Source organism: Hippocampus zosterae, chromosome 7 (genome assembly GCF_025434085.1).
Source record: "Hippocampus zosterae strain Florida chromosome 7, ASM2543408v3, whole genome shotgun sequence".
NCBI lineage: Eukaryota > Metazoa > Chordata > Actinopteri > Syngnathiformes > Syngnathidae > Hippocampus > Hippocampus zosterae.
The window spans coordinates 4783921-4798665 of record NC_067457.1 but is presented as its reverse complement, the minus strand read 5'-3'; the positions used below and the strand labels follow the sequence as shown (position 1 = coordinate 4798665).

The 14745-nt window shown below is 46.5% G+C and overlaps 1 protein-coding gene and 1 long non-coding RNA gene across 2 annotated transcripts; both read left to right on the top strand.

The window, feature by feature from the left end:
- The first annotated feature begins 2408 nt into the window (after positions 1–2408).
- On the top strand, positions 2409–7540 carry sost (sclerostin). The gene is made up of 2 exons (XM_052071542.1): positions 2409–2730; positions 6091–7540. Exons 1-2 carry the CDS (start codon positions 2508–2510, stop codon positions 6504–6506), a joined length of 639 nt encoding a protein of 212 aa, XP_051927502.1. The 5' UTR covers positions 2409–2507; the 3' UTR covers positions 6507–7540.
- Positions 7541–9706: 2166 nt separating this feature from the next.
- On the top strand, positions 9707–12134 carry LOC127604464 (uncharacterized). The gene is made up of 3 exons (XR_007963334.1): positions 9707–10633; positions 10695–10771; positions 12073–12134. It is a non-coding gene; the product is annotated as an uncharacterized LOC127604464 (long non-coding RNA).
- Positions 12135–14745: the final 2611 nt, after the last annotated feature.

Sequence of the window (14745 nt, the reverse complement as noted above, 5' to 3'; positions counted from 1 at the left end):
ATGCCGCGCGGGTTGCAGATTGATTGACACCCAGCTCGCTTACTGACGCCGACTGTGCGATGTCAAAATGCGACTTGGGTCAACGTGGACCCCGCGTGCAGCACGCAGTCCCATTTGACATGTGGAATCACAGTCAAAAGAGTTGCAGGCACTCGGCACCTCATTAAAAAAAATTGTTGCAGAACCAGACGTGCTCTTGCGATACAACCGAAAATCCGGTCGCCTTTTGGCAGAAGTGTTTCGGTTCAGCTTGTCATCGGTTTAGTCATGAATTAAGTGCCGAGCGGGTCTTGATACTTTTTGTTGTCGTCTCAATTGAATGAAAGTTGCAATCTGCCATCAGCTACAGCGCCGGAGGCTTTCTTCAATTGTGGCGAACATCTGACTGTTATTTTACTACAATGATGATTTTCAAAACAAAACCAAACGCGCAAAAGGGCTCCCCCGGGGACTCCGTGAAGGAAACCATAAAGGTCCAAATGGAGATTGTGACCGACGTCTGTCGCGAGATGCTAATCAGAGGTGCTCCGTGGCCGCTTGGCACGACTTCACACAACATGACGCGGCATCTCCTCGCTGTTAAAGGACACATGGGAAGCATCTAGTCATGCTTTTGTGTTCCCTTAAAACAAAACACCCGCACGAACAAGCCAAGTCATCAAATAACATTAAAATTTTTTATTTGGCTCATTATAAAAAAAAAAAATTCGTCCTGAGTTGCGAGCAAAACTTTGAGTGCAAGTAACCATAAAACAGAATTGCACACAGTTGTATTGAACAAAACCACATTGTCTTGGTCTTATGAAAATCTGCTAGCTTAATGCTAACGATGTAAAACACCTTTGAATGGCTAATGAAATGGCTAATGAAATGGCTATTGTTTTTTGACGTCACCGTAATAATAAACAACTTGGCACACAACGCATGTAAGATGCTGCGTACGGCGACACCAACAGGCATATATTCTTTATCCTCTGTTAAAAATGACTATCTTTCAAAAGTATATTTTTAACCTGTTTATGACAGAATATGATGACAGACAGTTAAATGCCCCTCCACTTACAAAGGTACCATTAACCTGTGTATCTGTTTGTTGCCATCCATGCAATAGAATAATTGCTTTGTGTGTTACGAAACGGGGCCAGAAGTAAATTTGTGTCATCGTTATTGCTTGACTACATGTACTTTTTGCCACCTTTTTTGATTTGTTTACAATCCTCCTTTGCCTTGGACATTATCCTTGCTCCTTCTCCCTCTAGGAGGCAGTGTTTCCTCAGTCACCAAGGCACATGCGTCAGACTCTTAATCCAACGTTTATTCACCTTGTTTTGCACTCATAGTGTGGGGGTGGGGGGGTCACTTGGACCAAAGAAAGGGCAGCGGTTATCGTGCTGAGCTCATAGGGAACAGAAGTGGACCTGCGCAGGCTCACTTTTGCTGGCTCTTGTCATCCCCATCCTTGATTTTTATGCGTGACAAATCAAAGAGCGACAGGAGCACAGAGAAATACAAAGGCCCGAGACGAGAGGGGCGACGGCGTCTCTCGGGGTGAACGCAAGAAGGTCGAAATGTCACGCTGATGTTAAACCGAGTCCGTGGGGAAAGCGTGGAAGGGGGGGGGGGGGGAATCACGATTTTGGAAGCCTTGGAGAAGCCTCAATCTGTCAGCGCTTGTCAAAGCGCTGACAGATTGAGGATGCCAAGAGGCTCTCCCGTCAACAATGTCTAATTTGAAACAGATCCATAAACAGCGGCGGGCTTTGCATCGAGTACCCGAGTTTTCAGCGCGGACTCAATCCACTTCTTCCAACCACCATGCAATTAGAGAAACTATTCCTACTAAACCAAACCGCAATATAACGGCACACAAGTGTGCTGCGTACGTCATCCGGGGCAGTTCACAATCGATATTAATCTACTCACAAATTCAGCAAATTCATGATTAAATATGTTCATGTGTGCAGATCACTTCAGATGTTTTCCTGTCCTGTTTGGCTATCACAGGTTTTGCTCTGACCGGCCAATCATAGGACAGGAAAATGCTGACTCACGAAGGACGAATTTAAAATCAGACGGACGAAAGAAACTTGCGTTGTGAATGGAAATTAGGTCGGCCACCGCTACCAGTGACGTGGCGACATATAAAAGGAAATATGGACCCCAAAGAATTTTACATACCCTTACCTTCCCAATCGTGCCTTACTTATTTCCTCCTCACGTGTCAAAATATAAGACCCAAAGAAGAGCAGTCGTGCCAGGATTTTGACGGACTTTCGATGCGATGATGCAACAATGTGGCCCACCGAAAGGAAAAACCTGCAACATCAACTCGGGGGGGCCCCTCCCTCTTCCTCTCTACGTCACCTCCTAATTGGCAGCCTCCCGCCAGAGCCTTTAAAAGGCGTGAGCGCGCCTCTCAGCCCTCCACAAGAATCCCACCCGCCCACTTCGCACAACCACCACCTCCCCCTCTTGCCCCACTTCGCCGTCGTCCTCCCGGCTGCAGCATGCGCGCCGCTCCCCCGCTGCTCCTCAGCCTCCTGCTGCTCCGCGGATGCTGCTGCGCCTCCGGAGCCGCCGCCAAGGCTTGGAGGCAGGTGTCCAACGCCGGCACGGAGTTCATCGTGGACTACACGCACGGGGGCAACGGCAACAACAGCACGATGAATAACAACAACAACAACAACAGGGCCAAAAGCGGCGGAAGAACGAGCAACTCCGTCTCCTACAGTGAGTCTTTTATCATCTTATGCTTAAAAATGCGATATGTTTGTTCTTTTTACCGTGCGCAGAAAAACTGATTTGGATTGTCATAATTTGCTTATTTTGCATAGATAGGCTCTACAAACAAGAAAGATGTTAAATTATTACTGCATTTTTTTCCCCATCTTACTAAGCTTAAGGCAAAACAACACGTTAAAATCGTTGTACCCCTCCGATATGATATGAACACTTTTTAATGAGTTTTTATGACTTGGAAAACTATTGGAAGATAATTTTTGAAAAGAAAACTGGAGGGATTCAGTCGGTTGTGCATTTGCGTTGTCTTTTTCGCAATGGGGATCAAGCACATCAGACGGATTTGGCTTATCATCATTTGCTGATTTTTACAAACAAGTGTGATTGCGCAACATGTTTATTTGACGTTGCTTGATTGACAGAAAGCCCGCAGGCGAAAGCGGAAAAGACCTGAAATGTTTTCTTGACTAGAATATTCCCCCCGTGTTTGACGCTTTGACACTTGGAAATAAAATTTAAAATCCTTAGAAATGTCACATTCTAAGACTTGATTAAAAATGATAACCAGCCCTGAACGATCGTAAAGCCATTTCAATGTCATCGAACATCAATGCTGATGCCTTTTCTGTTTAACGTGACCTCCAAAAAATGTTTCCGAGCACTCAAATTGGCCATTTCGACTGCATCACGTCATGATTTTTGGGCATGCCACAAATCTTTGTCAAAGAAATGTAGACACTTGAACTTGGCTCTACTTTGGTTTTCAATTTGGCTTTCTTTACATCTCATCGGAATCAAAATTACACATACACACACATTCCTGCGATTCGGAGACATGGGGGACCCACTCCCACCCCTCACCCTCATTTGTTCATCAGTTTATTGCCCGTTTCGCTTGACGCTATTAGTCAAGCTTCGCTGAGGGATGCAAGCCTCTAATTGCAGGAACATGTCGGCCCTAATAGAAAACATCGGCCTTCTTCTGGCTGCGACTGTCCATGAGGGGACTTTGGCAATTGCTTTTTTTTTTTTTTTTTAAACGCAACGCTGCCTTTTGAGAATGAATCCCACCTGTGGGTCCGGGAAGGAAAACGAAGCTTCAACCGAACGCCAAGGGCTTACATATGCAAGCGTCAGATTTGAGGTCTTCTTTCGCCTGTGTGTTTTCCAAATACTCTGTTGCTGGTTTAAGGTTTCCACTTGACTGGAGTGTGGCCTTAGTAAAGAAAATTCTGTCGGCTCCGGGAATGATTCATGATGAATGTTTTGTGTCAGCCTGAAATCCACCATCGTGTTGTTGTTGTTGTTGTTCTAGGCATCAGCAGCTAATGTTGCTTTATTTTTGTTGTTGTCAGTTCACAACGGGGTCACCTTTTTGATGAGTTCTGGAAAGTTGCGGGATTGAAACCGAAAATCGCAGCACACTTAAAAACAAACCCGTCATCGGTCACCAATGGCGAAACCGCGAAAAGCCCTTCCAATTCTTTACATTGTATGCGACTCCAATCCAGATACCGCCATATGAGCTCACAGCTACATCTTAACTGACAATCCGAGCCCACATTGGAGTGATCGTGCGAGTCGTCGTCGTGTATTGCGGCCACGGGATAAAAACATCGGGATCGGGTTTTCTCAGGGAGAATAAAACGGAAGTCGCTTCCCGTGAATCCTTTTGTTGGTCCCTTTTTATGAAGTGGGCCCACAGGAAAGCAGATCCCTTGCGCGTTGTTTGTTTGGCCCTTTTAACACACCGCCAAAAGAAAGAAACAAAAAAAAAATGCACAATGCATCTAGCAAAGATGCAGCCGAAATTTAAGATGACGCTTTTTTTTTTTCTTCTCCGCCTCTTGTTTGTTGCGTAAAGCAGATGGCCGTTTAGCCTTCAGTTAGCACGTTAGCGAGGGCCAGCACCGCCGTGTGTGCCAGGCTTCCCCTGTAAGCTCGGAGCTCCATTAAAGCTTTCACGAAGCGCTTTTACTGGCTCCTCGGCAAACAGCTGATGGCTGCCAGCTGGACATCTGCGTCCGGAGACCTCAGCCACTGGGCAACGCGGATGAAAGTAAAATAACAAACGCTCATGTCCACAGCTTCCAACGTGACTAAATGTGTGTGTGTGTGTGTGTGTTTTTTTTAAAACTAGCTAAGCAAATCCCGCTGTAATTTTTGTGACCTAATTTCGCAATTGGGGACGTGTGTTGCAAACACGTGCAATTATGGATGAGTCCATTCACAGTTAGAAACGGTTCAATAATTTTTCAGTTGGGGGAAGAAGGTACGATTTAAGCTTTGTCGTGATTTCCGTAAAGATATGTACTTCTTCTGACATCCGTGTTTAGATTTTCCTTTAGTAAAATCCTTTGTATGCGCCTTAGGAAAACGCTGATTTGGTCAAATTAGAAAAGGCTCTGCGCTAATCCTCTCGACTTAAAAAAAAAAAAATATGCAGGCCAGCAACTGTAACAAAGTTGAGCCCGGTGATTGTTGAAGAAAACCGTGGAGTGAAACGGCCGCTGACAGGGGACCAAACGCGGTGTATTAAAAGACGAAGTGTGCTATTTTGGGGAACCTCACTGCAACCCCCCCCCCCTTCTGGCCTCAGTGATTACGTGTTTACTGTACTTGGAATTAAATTATTTCATTCGCTAAGAATTCCTATGGCTGTCCGTTAAGAATGCAAAATCCACCCCTTGGAATACCTTTAATCCTAAACTACTTCAAGATGTAGCACAAAAAACAAAACAACCTTGTTAGTACACGCGTTTCATCGAATTCAATCTGACGGACATGATCAGGAATGTGCAGAAAGTGCAATACATGCAAACTACACGTAGGAAGGCCGCAGCACGGATTTCAACCCTCAACCGTAAAACCGTGAAGCGGATGTACACTCATCTCCGAGTTGCCCTCTTTTATTAGATTGTCTTGTAACAAAAAAAAAAAAAAAGCTTGCGAGCCTTGGCCCTGGGCTTTCATGCCATCAAAATGTCTTCTCATAGCTTTGCTAACGTGAACTGACAAACAAAATCAGTACTGAAGAGAGCGCCTGGAAAAAGTATAACTTACACGACTTTTACCGCATTTTTCCTGATTATTATTATGATTAATAATAATAATAATATCGAGATGGAACTGGTGGTTTTTAGGTTGGCACAATGTATTTGTCACGGGCTATTCCTGCCGCTGACAACCTCAATTTACTTCATCCATGTGCGTTGATCCCCATTTCGAACTGCCGTTGAGTCATCGACCGTCCGGTTAGTCAGTGACGAAACCGTTGAACTGCAATCGTCTTCCAGTGTTTGTTTTGTCATGGAGCGTAACGGCAATATCCCCCCCCCCGTTGCTTCCCAGGTGCCTCGGAGCTGAGCTGCAGGGAACTGCGCTCCACCCGCTACATCACAGACGGATCCTGTCGTAGCGCCAAGCCGGTGAAGGAGCTGGTGTGCTCGGGCCAGTGTTTGCCCTCGCATCTCATGCCCAACTCCATCGGCCGCGGGAAGTGGTGGAGAAGCGGCGGCGGGACCTCGGACTACCGTTGCATCCCGGCGCACTCGCGGACCCGTCGGGTGCAGCTGTACTGTCCCAACGGCAACACTCGGACTTACAAGATCCGCTTGGTCACCTCCTGTAACTGCAAGCGATTCCGACCGCACCACAACCAGTCCGAGGCCAAGGAGGTCCCTCGGTTACCCCGCAACAAGAAGCACGGCCGTTCGTCCCAGGACCGGAACAAGAACAAGACGCCGTTGACGGACAACTCGTATTAAATCTCTGAGTGTCCCGACAACACCCAAACAACCCGATTGATTTCTCTCTCTTGCTCTCTTTTGCTCTCCCGCTCTCTATTGGGGAGGACACGCAAGAACAATTTCACTCCAGGGCGACTTCACAAGCTGGGCTGACTTTGTGTTTTTTTTTTTTAGCCAATCTCAGTTTTCTTTTCTGCATGACAAAGCCTAAATGACCGGGTTTGCTACGAGGAGACATCGCAGCGGGGCCCCGTCCTGATATAAAGCCATCTCAAGCGTAGCAAACATCCTCCCCGCCGGGCCCTCCGAGCCATCTGTACAAACACCGCAACGCTTGCTCCCACTGCTGCATTTAAGGCGGACAAGGTGCACCAAAGAGGTCGTAATCCATCTGCTTCTGCCGAGATGGGACACTGGCAGCGCAAGGGGGTAGGGGGCTCCGACGGAGGGATGGTGTCAGCTTCGGAAAGAGGCCTCCCACTTCTTTCCGCCTTCCGAGACCCTCCCCCCCCCAAGGCCCTCGATAGCCCCGCGGCGCTCTCGGCCGATGACATGCGCTCGGCGTGACTTGGAATTACGAGTTGAGCGAGCCCATGAAACGGACCTGATATCAGAGCGATCCTCCTCCCGCCGGTCTGTAAATACAACCGCACCGCAAAGACGCTTGGCCTTTTTTGTTGTGGACCAGATGGGCGTTTTCCCCAAACGCTCCTGTCATTCCCCACCCGATTTGAAAGCATCCCGACGATGTTTCCAGCTTCTTTGGACTTTTTCAAATGAGCAACTGAAAAGGATTCGTCACCGACTGTACAGATCATCATGAGTGTTGCCCTCGCCAGGCTAAAGGGGGGGGCGGATCAGGCGTGAGCCGGTGGGCGGTGAAGAGGCCAATTTCCACAAAGGAATGAACTGCATATTTATTTTTTATTTCCACATTTGAATTATTTATGCAACCTTTTTTTTGTAGTATATAATAACCGCCATTATTGTCATCTAGTGCGATCGCGCAATGAAATACTGTGCAGTACGTAAATAAAGCCAATCCAGATATACAGTATTTCAAAAGTGCCCTGCTTGTTGTTTTCTTCCAATATCCTGCGTTGAATGTGACATCGAGCCTGACCTCCGACCTCATGGCAATTACAGATGGTTCCTCATTGTATGGCGGTCCGGTTCTGACACCGAAATTTGTAGGCAAGTCATCATTTCAAGACCTCGAAATAAACAAGGTGCAAGCACAAAACAAAGCTCGACGGTGGAAACCGCAAATCTGTCTTTCTGGCGTTCTCTGGGAGCATCGTCGAGGTCACTTTTCACTACATCATCCCGAGCGGGTGGTCATTATGTCATTCCCAAGCCCTGTTTTCCCGGAGAGAACAGACATGCCCGTGCGTTTGCTCGCTCGGCCAAAGTGGAGAGAGTCTCCACCGAGAAACCTTAGACTACGGCACGGTGACGCCGACAAAGCATCTGTCCCGCGTTAACGTGCGCACAACAACGCGAACTCCCAATGACCCTTTATCCCGACCGACCGCGGCGCAGGAGACGTCAAGCGCGATCTACTCCCCACCGGTGCATCACATCCACCGTGCTCACTGTAAGTGTCATCAAGAGTTGCTCACAACTCCAGGTGCACGCGTCCCACGGGGCCGCCGCCGCTGTGAAAACCGCCTCCTCGTATTGCCACAAAAACGCTCTCGGCCTTGAGAAAATATTTATAGATCTGACACACTGACCACAATAAATGCTCGCCGGCTTCCTCGGTCCCGATGTGGGAACGCAAGTGAGAGGACCGGGAGGAATTCAGTCCATCCCGATGCTGTCGGCGAGCGTTCAATCATGCCTCCGTCGTACCACCTCCGCGTTGTAACTCCAGGCAAAAATGCAGAACATGTTTGTTGTAAAAAGCCTCGTTCCCAAAGCTCGTTGCTTGGACCCTGGCGGGGACATTTTGGTCGGATATACTTCTCATAAAAAGTTTGGGATACTGTACAGTATTTGACTGCCCGGTTTCTCTAACAAGAAGGAATATTTACAGGACGTCCACTACTTTGCCTTTCTGTGACTCTTCCGGTCTTGGTTGCAACCTGCTGATGACATTCTTTTGTATTGTTCATCTCAAGGATGGTAACACTTGTGAATTTATTGATTGATTCTTTTTTGGCGTATCATCCGCAGGGGAGGGATATTATCCCGTCCAAATGCGTGCTCTGCCAGAGGTATTCGTCTCATAAAAGCACCCACGTCACTAATACAAGTGACATCCACATGAAACGGGATCGATCATAAAACGTTCAACAAAACAATTCCTGCGGCCTGCCAAAAGCTAACCTAATAAAAGTCGGTAATGTGTTGAGTTTCTGCACCGACAGCTTGTGCAACCAACAGCTGTCCAGGAGGCTTTGCGGAGATGAAAAACATTTTACTGGAACTGCAAACATACCGGCCTTCGGCGGCAATTACGCCACGTCAAGATGATTCCGCCCCCGCGGTCCCCACCCGTGGTAGTTTTCAATCAAGCGTTTCCCAAGACTGCAAACGACTGCTGTAATCAAAGGCGTGTGTACGGTTCGGCGTGATCAGACCAAACTGTTGACTTTCAAGAGGCAAGACGTTGAATTTCTTCTCAAGTCCTTGTAGGTTTTTATTCAGTAGCTCAAAGAACGTACTTACAATACGAAAAGTCGAATGATTTAAACACATCTTTCCTAATTAAAAGGCACAGAGTGAAATGTACGCAAATATAAAAGCAAAATTAATGTTTATTCATTGATACAATATCTGTTTTGACAACTTGACTTGATGAAAAAAAAATGCACAAAATGTTCCCACTTTTCCCACAGGATACTGTAACTGTTAAAATAGCGAATGACCTGAGACATTCGACATACTTCATTACTTCAAGGCCCATTTCTATCACTAGTATGAGCTAGCTAGCTAGCTATATCTAAATCCCGAAAATACAGCTTCCTTGGATGCCACAATTTCCAGAACAGCTCGGTGTTGTTCTTTAACTTCCCCAAGTGAGGAGGCAATGCCACGGCCCAGGCTCCCGCCCGTCTGACGGTCGAGAGGATCCTTGGAAGCCTGCTAGCTTGCAAGCTAGCTGGTGGCTAGCGCCTCTCACTGTAGTGTGGGAATCCCCGTAATGACCTAGTGGGGGCTGTTCCACCTTTTAGTTGCTATAGGTGTTTTTTATTGCCACAACTTGCGCGACTCATATTTGTTGTGTCGAATTTACAATACATTTTTATTTGAATTTTACAGGGACTTTTAAGTACAGTAAAGAAGATGCTCTGAGATGGCCGTCACTCATCCAGCGATGAGCAGATGATCTTCATGGGTCAGAAGGGCTTCTGCTGAACCGTATAAACATCAGTCGCTCAGCCGAGTCCAAGTTAACCAAATGCTGCAAGGACAACAAGGAGTTGAGGAAGCGGTTGTCAACAGGAGACTTGTTAGTCTGAAGTTCTGCAGGAATTTCCTCGCTGTTACTCATCATCCCCTGATGGATCCTTGTTGAAAAATGTGCCGTTTTCAAGTGAAATATGTTCCGCGCAGGATTAGAGAAGCGCAGTTTGTTTTCGTAGTCGACGTGTTTGACCTCGGAAAAGCGGCTTTGCTTGAAGCATCGGCGTGTTTGCTTGTGGGAAGCATGGCTAAGCTTCGCGGGTAGCGACACAAGTTTACACAACGTCACTCGACAGTTAGTCTACCGAGCGGAGGTTGACTCGGAAGAGTTCAATCCAGCCACACACACACACTCAAAGTCCCGAAAGACGACTCATAATTCGCTGATTGAAATACTCGCCGGAAAACTATTCAATAAATTTGTTGGCCATGCAAAACACTATAAAGTGGTCAATGTTACTCACTATATGGAATAAGCTTTGAAACAAAAGAACGGAAATTTGCCAGTTGTGAATGGCCCACTGCGAGTCTGTTCTGAAAATAGCTCACCAGTCACAGGACATTCCCCCGGATCTTGTAGAATACTCATTTGCGAATATAACTCATGCAAAATACTTACATCCCCACACAGCCACCTAAGAGGAGGAGGACGAAAGAGAGAGAAGTGGCAGTAAAACAGGCCAAAGGAGCAATGAAGAGTTTCTCAATAGTTGGACAGAAATATTCACAAATTGGTGCGGGTTGACTCGATGTTGTTGTTCATGACAACTCACGAAACACCTTTTGTTCCTTTAGGGCTCCCGTACCTCTGCTTGTTTCTGGCACTCTGTGCCAGATTTTAACCAGTGGTGGGAAAGGATGTGAGGCATGTGGTAAGTCTTAAGCACTACTTTTATGACTCCTATACACAGCATGCCCCTAAATTCTAGTTACGGCTCGCGATTCGCTGATTACTATTAAAAAATGAGTAGTAGATATTGATTTTATACGTTTAAATTTGGTCCATCCTTGATCCGACACTGTCCTTTTCCGCATATATTGCTTTGCAGACACCTTGTTTTTCTTAAAAACATCCACAGAGAGAGGACAATCGGCGACCTTGTCCACCCTGCACACGCAACGTCAGAGTAATCAAATTTTATGAAGGGATTTTTGCCATAAAGGTGCTGCACCCAATGACCCAGCCCAGGCGCCGCCTTGAGACGCACCTCCGAAAAGCCGCGTCAACTCTTGTTTAAAAGGTCTTGACAGTTGGGCCTTCCCCGGGGAAAATTCCTGGTGGCGTTCCCACCTTTTTGCCTTGCGTCAGGAGGAGGCTAAAGTGGCTAGATGTTTGTATTTAATAGAGATGAAAGGGCTCCATTCAAATATCGGGATTCATGATTGAGCAGTGGTTTCAGCTTGAGTCAATCACGGAAGATTTAAAGAGAAGCAGCACGTGTGTGGGCGGCGGTCTGGCTTGTTTTGACAGGCGCTCATCAGACGCCCGACCAAAACCTCTCCTCCCGTTTTAAACGGCGAGCAAATGAGTCAAACGCTTCGTCTCCGTGTCATCAGCGTTAACCGCGATGACGCCGGAGCCAGACAGGCTGCGACTGGCGAAGCGTCCTCCCCGTCAACACGCGCTCGGCCAAATGCTCCCCGACGCCTCTGGCACGTGAAAAACACTTTGGAAACTTGACAACAAACCTCAACTAGCTTGTGTTTGGACTTGATTATTAATAGAAGTGGCCAACGTGTTAGCGCTCTGCGCTGAAGCAGAAGTACAGAGACTTGTGTCGGAAAACACTTTGATATTGTTTCAACGACAAAGTACATAGGTATGAAAAAAAAATATAGACTCTGAAATGCATTTAGTTATACGGGGAATCCACAGCTAGCAAGATTTCAATGTAGCTTCATTTCAGGTTGCCTGTAAACAAGCCGTTTAGCCACGCCCGCTGCATTGGTTGCGTGACTTAGTAGTTTTACGACAACCCAAAATCGTATTGGTCACGTACAGGAATTTATAATGGATTCAAAACCAGAAACCGGTGAAAATGAAAGTGACCCGTTAAGCAGAAATGATGCTAATTTTGCGTCGTGCACGTCCACCTGTGAAAGGCAGCTCCTATCCTTTGTTTTGTCTTGCCTTCTGTACTTCCTTCCGGTTTTAATTTTTGTTTTCCAACAGGAGGCGGATTTTACCGCCGCAGTTTCAGCAAAGCTCCTCAAGCGCAACTTGACGGGGAACAGGTATGTATGCCGCCATCTTGGCTAATGCTCTCTGGCGGTTTCCCAGCTGACGTTTTACCAGGGCCGCTGGGGTTCAGGGAAACGTCTTAAAAATTCAAATTGGAGGTCTTCCCCAATTTAGTTGTGAAAGAGTTAGTACCAATGCTGATGAGTAACCATCATCTTCAAAAATATGAGGCCCTGCGCTACAGATGTCACGTTTTCTTGGCCCCGATGTGGAAGGAGATGGTAAACGGTGGCGTCAGATCGCCTCTCAAGACAACAAAGCCCGAAGTCGTCGTGGCCCCTCGCATAGACAGGCCGGTGCCGATGTTTGTCGCAGCGCTTTCCCTCTTCCCACTTGATGATATTTCTCTTTCCCTCGAGCGCGCCGACTCGCGGGGCCCACATGGAAACGGTTTTAGTTCCGCTTGATCCTAACCCGTCTTTGGACGAGGATTCGGCGCAATCAGCTCCAAAGATTGCCTCCCATCCTTGTGGCTGAGACTGTATAACCCGGGGAGATATCTCCTCCATCTCCACAGCTTTAGGAGATCACGATCACTCCCCCCCCTCCCAACCCTCCCGGCAAACCTAAAACGCCCTGTCCTGGTGTTGACCCCGCCTGCAAAGATGCGCCGAGATATTTCAGCGCTTGCTGATGAGAACGTTGCTATTCTCTTTTCATTTTCTTCATTTTGGAGGTGATTTTCATAACAGTGTGTCATTGTTTTGCTCTTTTTTTTTTTTAAGGCAGAATTCCCCCCAACAGAGCCAGATTAGAAATGCGGTTGCTCCCCTGGGGTCCGCAAATTCTTAAAAGTACATCATGATATTGAAGTATACTTGTAAAATAAATTTAAAAAATAAATAACCTAAAAAATGACTTAATATTTGCTCAAACAAAAAAGTAGATCTTACTCTAAACAACAAAAACGGTCTCCCTAAATCATTTCCCATCACATTTTCAGCCCAGAGCTGAATTCAAACATACAGTAGCCTTTATTTTATTTAAAATGATTTTATTTGAAATGCTTAACTAAAAACTCTCAATCCTAAGTTTGCAGGAAGCGGTGCGGTGGTGACAATGCCCCCTCCACCCCCCCTCGCTAGCCTGCTAGCGTTAGCGACTCCTCACCAACAAATTTGACTAAGAGCGCTCGACGCGGGATAAAATACGGCCCCCGCAGCACCGCGCCAAGTGTCTTCTCGCAAAAGTGGCGGACGAGGTTCTTTTTATGACGCCATCCCTCATTTTTTTTTTTTCACTGCCATTTGGCAAGCGCGCCTGCCACTTTAAGAAATAGGAGCAATTAAACACAAAAAGCGGATCACGGCAGTGTCACCGGTTAATCAGCCCTGATGTTTTTTTTTTTTTTTTTTTTTGGGTCACTCCGAACTGGCAAGTAACTTGTCTGCTTGAGTCTGGACGGTGATCAAACGCCTCGACGAAAAGGATTAGAAACCAAAAGAAAAGTCACATGCTGCTCCGATGCTGAAAAATACTAATTCCAGTCATAGGTTTTATTCGGATATCAACAAAACCTTTTTTTTTTTTTTTTAGAGTGCAGAAGTAGTTCCCTTTTATGTCACTTTTTGCGGAGGAGCAACCGAATTGACTCCATGCCTGAAAGCTCAGCTCGCAGCTTCAGGTGCCAATGAGCCGGCCGGGTCCAGAGCAACGGCGGAATAAAATATGTGGATGCTATCAACTGATGTTTTTCAGTTCAAAGCTGTTGTGCGTCTGTTTTGGCTCATCACAAAAACAAAACGGCAAATCTCCGGAATGCCTTCACTCCCGTTACACGTGGTTACCGAGGCGGCTGGATTGTTCGTTCTCGCAGGTGTGATATTATTTAGGAAGAAATGCATGCATGAAATTTGAACAGTTGGAACCGTTTCTGTTGTTTTTCCCATTCGTAGTGGGTCAAATTGCTTCATATCTTGATTCACACTCACACACACAAAAAAAAAAAAAACTACAGATGAAGGAGACAGATTTGGAAATTCCAAGAATTCTTTCCAAGCTGTCCAGAGAAACGCATCTTAAATGCAAACAAAAACAAAAATTCTTTGCTCCTGACCAGATCAGCAAAATACCAACATGGATCAAATTTTTTTGGTCAGCTTATCATGTTGTCAGGTTACAGGCTGCATGAAAAGGTTAAAAAAAACCAAAAACGTTTTCTTCCTCTGAGTCCTCTTTTTTTTTTTGCTCATAATAACGACAAGCCAATGTAAACAAAATACCACAATTTGAAGATACGTGGCAAATTTGTCATCATATTTCATACGACGACGATGATGCTAACAATATCCACATGCTTTTCATTGGACAGAGTTGCTCTATAAATCAAATGACATCATCGGTGCACCTGCTGTAGATATACCCCCCCACCAACTCCCCCACCCCACGTCCCTCCTGCGCCCCCTCAACAAACGGGAATATTCGCCGTTGATAAATGTCTCCTTTCCGGGCCTTTCAAGCAAGTTTTCCCGATTCACACGCACGCTCGATGATTAAAAAGGAGCGACGTACAGTACGCTTGATGACCAAAGCAGACCGACTGGGGGGGGGGGGGGAATCCTTGGGCTTGGAGTCCACCTCTGGGATGTCCCCGCGTCGACCTTC